General features: G+C 40.5%; 2 protein-coding genes across 2 annotated transcripts in view; both read left to right on the top strand.

Moving 5' to 3' along the window:
• coa7 (cytochrome c oxidase assembly factor 7) overlaps nucleotides 1-781 on the top strand; it is a 2,892-nt gene extending 2,111 nt beyond the window's left edge. The window contains exon 3 of the mRNA XM_010768905.1: nucleotides 47-781. Coding sequence (XP_010767207.1) covers nucleotides 47-492 — 446 coding nt within the window. The 3' untranslated portion in view covers nucleotides 493-781. The remainder of the gene's footprint in view (nucleotides 1-46) is intronic.
• Nucleotides 782-1,782: 1,001 nt separating this feature from the next.
• Nucleotides 1,783-9,437, top strand: part of ralgps2 (Ral GEF with PH domain and SH3 binding motif 2) — a gene marked incomplete at its 3' end in the record, with an annotated part of 72,644 nt that continues 64,989 nt past the window's right edge. Inside the window, exon 1 of the mRNA XM_010768919.1 lies at nucleotides 1,783-1,955. The remainder of the gene's footprint in view (nucleotides 1,956-9,437) is intronic.

Genomic DNA, 9,437 nt, shown 5'->3' with positions numbered 1-9,437 from the left:
GTGTGCCTTGGCACTTTTATTGAGGGATTTATATTCTACCCTACAGGTGGAGTGACCAAGTGTCTGAAATCAGCCTATTCCTGCTTTTTGCGTTCCTGCAATTCCAATGGAAAGAAGTCCATAGATGCCTGCCACAACGTTGGCCTGCTAGCCCATGATGGACGTGTTGGTGAAGAAGGACCCGACCTGACAGTAGCTCGGCAGTACTACGAGAAGGCCTGCACTGGTGGCTATGCTCCTTCCTGCTTCAACCTCAGTACTATGTTCATTCAGGGCAATACCAAAGGATTGCCAACAGATATGAAGCAAGCTTTGAATTATGCTAACAGAGCTTGTGAGCTGGGACATGTGTGGGCTTGCGCCAATGCAAGTCGTATGTACAAACTTGGGCATGGGACTGAGAAGGATGGCAAGAAAGCAGAGGAGCTTAAGAATCGTGCAAAGGAGCTGCATGGTGCAGATAAGGAAAGGCAGCTCAAATTTGGGGAATGATTATGACACTTTATTCAATTATCATTGTTTTGGTTTTCCTATATCCGTGGTGTAAAGTCAGGTTGATTATGTGGAGAAGTGGGCAAAAACATGCTCAAAGATAGGAGATATGTTGTTTTAAAAAAGATGAATGTGTTTGCCTCATTTGGAGTGTGTAGACTGTCGCAACCAGAGAGCAGTATGGACCTGACAGTTTGAAGTGGTAGATTTCAGCCAAATGTAAAAATTGTGTAAATGATAAAGCAATAAAAATGAACTGGATTCATAAACCATATGATTATTAATAATGATTATGATTTGGAGTATAGAGTATGAAAACACATTTAAAGGGCAGTTTGAGCATTATACTCATCAGATCAACATCAGATAGGTAAAATCAGCCCAGATAATAAAACAAAAAGAAGTGTTATCAATTTATAGTTACAATGTCAAGGATAATTTTACTTAATATTTGTTTACATCTTTAAAATAGGTCAATTATTAACACTTGCAAACCAACGCTATTAACTCATGAAGACCATATCATAGTTTCTTAAACAAGTATTCCACTTTGTGGTCGGGAAAATAAACAGCATTTATGATGATGTATAGCAGGTAATGAAGAGTTTCTAAAGATCAAAATAGTAATTGTGGAGCTGAAATCTGCTATCATATTTTTAAGTAAAGTAATACTTTTTAATGTTTGATTTTAAAGTTACCCATAAGTATTTGGACAAGATTGCATTGTTTGTAACCCAATGGATTTTAAAAAACGAATTACAAAACATTTCTATACAATAACTGACAGTAGGCTATCTAAAAGTAATTGATATTTTCCCTGTTATAAGAATGAGTTTGCTACATAATTTGAACATGAACATGCGCTGCATCAACTTTTAAATCTCCACTGTAACGATGACAATATTTTATTCAAACATTTAAAACATTATTTTGATTGTAGAATTGTTAGTAACAGTTGGACATTGTCCTAAAACCCTATTAAATAATTGATGCTTTTCACTATCACTTGTAGGCACACCGGTGGTCAGACCATAGACTGGGTCAGACCACAAGAGGGAGTCAAAATCCAAGACATGAACTTTGCGCCCTTTTTTAAATCTCACAGGGCGCTTTATACTAAAGACCCCACAAAAGGCAACGCACCCGGGTATGCTTCTACCATTTGTCAACATTTTAACAGACACCGTATCAGCAACCTGTAGAGAATGCAGACGCTGACAATAAGTGTGTATCTATAAAGTAGTAAACTAGACCGATGTGTGTTGATGATGGGCGGACTGCTCAGCTAGCTCCGCCCGTTAGCGTATCCTCAGCCCTCATTCAAAACAGAACACAGCTGTTGCGAGGCACATCGTCGTGTCCTGGTCGCTAGCCTAAAAACTGATAGCTGCTGTCTGCTGCTGTGTGTTTCTGATGTACCCACTGGAATACCAAAAGGACAAGAACGACAGGGACGTACTTCGGTGAGTTATAGAACAGTAAGAGGGAAAGTTTTGTATCGCCATCATTTACAAAATCCCCCCAACCGTCGAGGTGGCTAGCTAACGTAAGGTTAAGCCCCACCAACGGTTTGGATGTGTTTGTTTTACATGCAGGATGCTCCGTTATCAAAGTACAAACATCAATAGGCGGGGACAAGGAGATGCGAGAGAAAAGATAAAACGTGTGGTTTTTAAAAGGCTGACTTTCTGTAGCGGGGTGCAGAGGTTTATTTTAGCCAGCTATTTATTTTTCTCCTCCACCCACGTGAAGGCACGGTCGCCCCACCACACTCTGAGAGGCATCACCCGAGGAGTTTGATATAATGCTAATAATAAATCATGCGCTCCCTTACCACGCTCAGCTGGCTAACGAATCAAGCTAGCCGGAATTGCAGCATGCTAATGTTGAAACCATAGACTGTAGGTTGAAACCTCTGACAAAATAGTGATGAGAGTCAGTGAGTTAGCAATTTGTGATTTCCCCCCCTGTGCAGTCTTACTTTGTTTACTTAAGTCGCTGCACAGTTCGCTTCTTGTTGGGGAGACGGGGGGTCTTTATCTACCGTTTGTGCTGTTAGCCAAACAACCATACCTACTGCAGAAGCTCTGCCCTGGATAGCTCTTTGCTTGTGAACCCCTGCACAGCTACTCTCCGGGGAGTGCTTTGGGTGTGGCGTGGGTTCACTCATGAACAATACTGTGCTGCTATCTTGTCTTAGCCGAAGCGTGTCGGTTTAAGAATGAGCACTTGTGATCCGTCGTGAGGGTTGCTTTGAGTTGGGTAAAGGAATGGCCAACAGTTCCTTACCTCGACTCTGTGAAATGTAAAGTTAAATGAATTAAGATGTTGGAGCACAAGCTAGAGAGGTTCCTCCAAAGTTCAGCTGACGGGTGTTTTTCTCAAGTAAAGCACCTGTATATCTCTCAACAACACTAAGGATCAGCAAGCTGTCTTACATTTGTCTGATTACTGCTCACCACTATTCATGTAATCAAATTGATTGATAAATAATGTAATATCAGGATAGATAAGTGAACATTTATCAACCACGATCAATGTCATGAATCTGTGACCATGGTGTGTGTTTTTTTTAACAGTGGTCACTGGTCAGTGTACCATATTCCGTATCTGTCTGTATGGCGTAAACTTTGTTAGCTGTCTAAACAAATTTAATATAATCTGTCTTTGTTTTCCTCAATGTGTGTGCAGTCATGAATGTCCACAGATATGTTCATGTATTGGGACACACACAAGCTCTATTAGCTGTCAAGCTGAATTAGTATTAATCTGAATTCACGTCTTTTGGACTATTAGGATGCCTCTTTAACAAAGCCTCCCTCTTCTCAAACCTCCTATCTAACACACTCTTTGTTACTGTCCTGTGTGACGTTGCTGTTGCTCGCCCTTAGCTCCCCATTTTAAAGGACTCTATGGAATGTTCCATATCGATATTTAGTATGGTTGTGTGGAGCTGCTGTTCTCAACACTTAACATATGACCCTGAGGTTACTGGCTCAGACTCATGACTGGCATGCCTTTACAGTGCTGCGGTGTCGTGTTATGCTGTGAAGACCGAAACAATCTAATTTGGCTTCAGTAGTATTTTAAACAGTATATAGATGCACAATCTATTCATTAGATAAGAGGATACTTGCTCTAATGCTAGATTTAATGGTAAAATAAAACTTGTTGAGACCAAAAAGGGGGATGAAATTGTATTATTTTTATTATATACTGCATTGTCTTGTTTATGTTTCTTATGCTGGTGTTATGTATTGTGTATCTTGTTTTTGTGTGTGTTTGTACAGCAACCTTGAGAGTCTTGAAAGGCGCCTATATAAAATATATGAATTATTATATCCAAATACAGGAGAACTTTTTTCCTCCATATGTCGAAAAAGGAATCTGAATCAAATTCCTTTTGGGTTTGAAGATTGTTAAGGACTTTCACCAGTAAAAGTTCCACCTACCCGACAGCGATTAGTGAGTTCAAAGGGTACATCTGAAACGTTTACTGAAGAAGTCTTAGTAGTAGGGCTTAGGTTTTAATCCAATTGAATATGGTAGACTCAGTATTGTATCCAGCATGGAGATTTGCACTCGTTGTCTTAAGCAGCCTATTGAAGTCCCATTTGTACACATATTTGCAAATTCTGCATTGCATTATCATCGTGTGTTTTGGGGATTATTCAGTTTTGTCTATGTAAACAAGAAGCCTCACGTTGCATATCTGTTGCTTGCCAACAGAAACCGTGCGAGTGCCCGGAGGATATGCAGAAGCACCCTTGAGTTAGAGTGCTGTTCTTATTTTCGGTTACATAACTTTAGTGTTGCATATTATTATCTATGGCTATGGGTTTGCATGGATGTAAGCCAACAGTCCTTAATGGAAACATTTGGTCTTGCTGTAAGTTACTGTAACGGGAGGGAGAAAAACATTTGGTGGATATACCTTCAAAGATTCAATCACAGGTTTCCAATTTTTATTATTTTATCTGCTTCGTTAAACGTCAACTTGATTTCACTTTCTAGAAACGGTCCATCTGTATCTCTACATACCACCTCCACCTTCTGAGCTAGGCTAATCCCATGGATGCCTCGTGCACATGGGCCCATCTGGTCAGCAGTGTGGTATGGCTGCTCGGTCCAAGGCTTGCAAATGTGATTAGTTGGAGATTACATCTGTTTGTGTGAAATGAAACTCCCGTTTCAGAATCAGAGCTGTGTGTTTACATGAGAAAGGGATAAAACATTGTAGGGCTTTTGCGTCATCAAGTTCAATCTCTGGTCTGTCTCAGGTTATGTTTCTCAGACCTGCTTTGCCTCACCACACAGTTTATATGAACAGTTCCTAGACGAGTCTGTAGCAATTTATACACTTTACTGCATCTTGCTGTTTGATATCCCTTCTGAGTGAATAAGCAGTCATTCTCTCTCCTTCTTCTGAGTGCTATACAAATTCTAAAGGCGCTGTGGGATCCATCAAGCTTTTACTCTGCGTGACCTCCAACCAGTGCTGTTTCTCAGTTGCCAGGGTAACTTTATGTCTGTGTCTGGCACATCGATTCAGCACAGATGGAACTGCAAAGTCACATGTCGTCACACTTTTTCCTCTGATGCCTCCCCAGCCTTGGCCTTGTCACTACAAGTTAGAGATGTCCCGATCCGATCACGTGATCGGGGATCGGAGCCGATCACGTGATTTTCAAAAGATCGGAATCGGGAGAAAAAAATCGGGGATCGGGATTTTTTTATTTTATTTTTTTAATACTTTTTTTAAAATTTTGTATTCAATGTTACAAAACAAAAATGACCATGTTAAAGTCATCCTGAGGGCCTTAGTTTTGGTTTCAAATGACACAACATCATGTATGTGTTGCTTGTTTTCATAGACCTGGTTGCTTATTTCTCTCAAATCTGGCAACAGAGTGGGCAGGGCGCAGTGTCTAATTGTAGCAGTAAGCTAACGAGTACTGATAAGCTTTATTTTGTTTTGATCCAATGCTGCACAACTGAGCTGATCCAATGCTGCTGTGAAAAAAATAACCTTAAGGGACAACTTGAATGTTTTTTNACAAGATAACATGTTTCACATACCTGATTTTAAAATCTGTCTGGAATAATGGGATAAAAAAAAACGGCTCTCAGTGTCCACAAAAAAAAAGAAATCTGGCACTTAATAGAGACATACAAGAATGATGAAGAGATTTATAACAATGCCACAAAGCACAAGCAAAATTCTTCTACGCAAGTTTATGCTGTACAGAATGGAGTGAAGTTCGCTGCCTTCAGAGCATAGGTACACCACTTCTATAACTGCACATTTATGCCAAACTACAGAAAAGCAAGTTTACGCGCGAACTTCACAAGGAGGCCTTATAATGATCCATGAGACATAATTGCTGAAGAGACTCGGATGTGCGAGTGCCAAGTGAAATGTTTTGGTGCTGCGCAGGAGTCACATATTCTACAAGCTCTTTTAAGAAATCTAATGTATAAATTGTATTTGCCGCTTAATGACTCTGATAATGAAATCCTCTTGGCCTTAGATCGAACATAAAGTTAGTACTACACGCTTACCAATCACAGCCTGTGGAGACATGTAGGTTGTTAAAGTCAAACAGAGCCTAAGGCTTTAATACAAATTAAATAAAAACACAGAATTACAAGTAGTAGAATATTAATAGATAATGGATAACTAGAATAACACAATATCCAATCGTTATTTCAGAAATTTAAATCATAAACGCTTACAAATATGTTTCATTTAAAGACAACCAACCAATATAATTAGGATTGACAACAGGTGTTAATGATCGCAGAGCAGTCCTGCCTCCTCTGGCAAGCTGTGTGTGTAATCACCCCTATTACAGGCAGACCCAGTGCTGCATCCTCAGAAGGGTTTAAATTAGGTAGCGTGTGTGCGATCCTAGTAGACGGAAGCGTGTAGACGAGAGGCCACTTCTACCGAGTCAAGACAGGCAGCGGTAAGATCACATTCCATCATGCTGTGTGACGAGCTCAGCAGAGCGCTAGGTGCAATGTTTAATATGCACGTGTCTCTTGAAATCGAAGTGTAATCAAGTATCAGAAACAAATGAGGCGACTTGGTTTGATCGTTCATATTGGTCTTTGTTCACATCTAGCAATGCATCGCTAACACTCAGAGCTAACCTGTACTGGAGAGGGTATGTGTAAAAAAGCAGGAAAGAAAAAAGGAAGTCACCTTGTGGTAAACCCGCAAGAGAAAAAGCATTTGAGCTCCATACTGTTTCAGAAATAATCTGCGATGTGGTTTGGAACATGATATGGCATTTAATCACGGCAGTGTTTAGCTGTGTCTTGTAGAATTGTGAGCAGGCACAAGCTCCCCCACCTCTTTTTTTTCCAGCTAAGAGAACCCCGACCCTGCAGTTCAGGGCTGGAATAGAGGGATATGAGGGATGTCTAAAATGCATTATCTGTTTGGTATTGCGAGCAAAACACATCATAGAATTACTTTTATATAGTTTTATATATCTGAGACCCATAATTTATGCCTAAAAATAGCATAATAGGAAACTTTTAAAACAGACAAAATAGATTGAATATTTGTGAGTGGCAATCGCTCAGCGTTGTGCGTGTCCATGGATGTCATACCATTAATTATAAAACAAGATTTGTATGGATTTGTGTGTAATCATCCAGGTGGGAGTACGATGAAAGTTACTGCGAGGCGGTGAAGAAGATGCCTCCGTACGATGCGGGGCCCAGGCTGCTGGACGTCATCGACACGGCCATCTTTGATTACCTGATCGGGAACGCTGACCGCCATCACTACGAGAGTTTCCAGGACGATGGCGGCGGCAGCATGCTCATCCTGCTCGACAACGCAAAGAGGCGAGTCATAATGTCAGAGCACACAAGTTTCATTCATGGTCAGCACGTATCATTTGCAGAGATGCTTGATAAATGAATCCAAAGATTGAGAAAAACTTTAGTGAAAAAAAGAAAACCCTTAAAATTGAAATTGTTAACCATGAGATATAAAATTGGATATAAAATGTATTCTCATTAAATAAAGACTTTAGAGTTAGATATGCCAACAGCTTTACCTGAAATCAGTTAACTAACTAGAAAAGTATGCTCTTAATTCAATCAGCATGTCTGGCCTTTTATAGAGTCTCAATTTTCTTGCGAAGAATACATTTTCCGACATGCCCATATGCCGGGAATGTGCTTCACACTACGATTTGAATTGCAGGCTGTTTTTAATATTATTCAGACTCTTCTTTTAAATGTTGATAAAACTATTTTCAAAAGCCAAAAAGACACCAGAGACCGCTTTTGATATTGTTACTGCGCAAGGAAAAGTACTTGAACTGGGTGCCTGTTATAAATACCTTGGTATCTGGCTTGATGATTGTCTCTCTTTTAAACTTCAGGTCAATAATCTGCTTAGAAAGCTGAGGGCTAGGTTTCTTTTTCAGAAACAAGTCCTGTTTCTCACTTGAGGCCAGGAAAAGGCTAGTCACTGTGACCTTTTTACCTGTGCTGGACTATGGTGATTTGATTTATATGAATGCACCTGCCAATTACCTGAACAAGTTAGATGCCGCCTATCACAGTGCACTGAGATTTGTTACTAACTGTAAAGCACTTACCGTAATTTTCGGACTATAAGCCGCGCCTTTTTTCGACGCTGCGGCTTATATAACGGTGCGGCTAATCTATGGATTTTTACAGCTAACGGCCACCACCTTTAACTCTATGGGCTCTATGGCCGGTCCGCGGACCCCCAACTTTAAGCGGCGGGTTCCAGCAGGAAAAGCTCGAGGCTGGAAAAGAGTGAGACAGGTAGCGCGCAAAAGTAAAAGCGGAACCGAGAGTGGTACGAGAGACAGAACGAGAGCAAGACAGACAGACATTACGAAGTCCAAAGTATTCGTTTGGTAAGTTCACGATGAGTCGACCGAAATCTATTCGTCAGGATATTCCACGAAGCAAATCATATATTCACCGAAACGACATACAAGTAAAATAAAAAGTAAAATAACGACTAAATAACGAAGTAAAGCTTTGGAAATAAATTGGACCATCCAGGTAACTCTAGTAACTAAGAAAAAAGTACCCTCTGGACGCGTTCATCAATGTGTACTTTGTATTTTGTTATTTCCTGTAGTATAAATGTACGATGTAAATGTAATGGATATCTGGTAAAGTTCATGGTTGTCATCGTTCCGTAAGGTGGATAGTCTCGAAAATTTTGGTACGTCACCTTGGGTTTATCGAGTCAAAGTTAACTAAAAAACTTCAGACAAGGTTCGTTCTCCTCGAAAGCATGGATTTCAGCCAGGAACGTGAACCGTGTACATTGTTCTGTGTAGTACACTAGGTCCGTTATCGATCGACGTTGAGAGCACACTAGCTCTCCGTCTACATACTACCCTCAAATGGGTTGTACCCGAAATATATACTGTCTCATGGTTACTGACCTGGAGGCATGTCAACACTTCCGTCTGGACGGGACCGATGTCCCATGTCACTACTCATGGCATAAAAGCCCTTATAATTCCCCGCTGACTACCCCCATATATTCGGCGTCGTCGATTTAACTTACTACAACATGTATATATTCGGCGTGACCTGATATTCGCGCGTCACAAAATTACAAATTAATGGTATACATTTCCCAAGCACGTGTCTCCCCTAACAGCCTTTCTCTACCGACAAACTCCCATTCGAGGGTAAATAGTGTAAAGTTTTGGTCAACGTATAAACCGGTATTGCATAAGTTCACAATGGTAAACAATCCGTTATCATCGATGTCTTGTAACATGACACGACACATTTTGAATGACATAGTGTATCGCAAAGTCTGTGTGTTTGAAAGTTGAAAGTTTGAATTTGCCACGCGAGGGTCGCGTTGCAGTGGCCGTCACTAGGATGGTCGTCACCAAAAGTTGTCACCATGCCCCTGTTTG

The sequence above is a fragment of the Notothenia coriiceps genome, unplaced genomic scaffold, assembly GCF_000735185.1.
Source record: "Notothenia coriiceps isolate Sejong01 unplaced genomic scaffold, NC01 NC01_scaffold00006105, whole genome shotgun sequence".
Lineage (NCBI taxonomy): Eukaryota > Metazoa > Chordata > Actinopteri > Perciformes > Nototheniidae > Notothenia > Notothenia coriiceps.
This window is presented reverse-complemented; position numbering and strand designations above follow the sequence as displayed.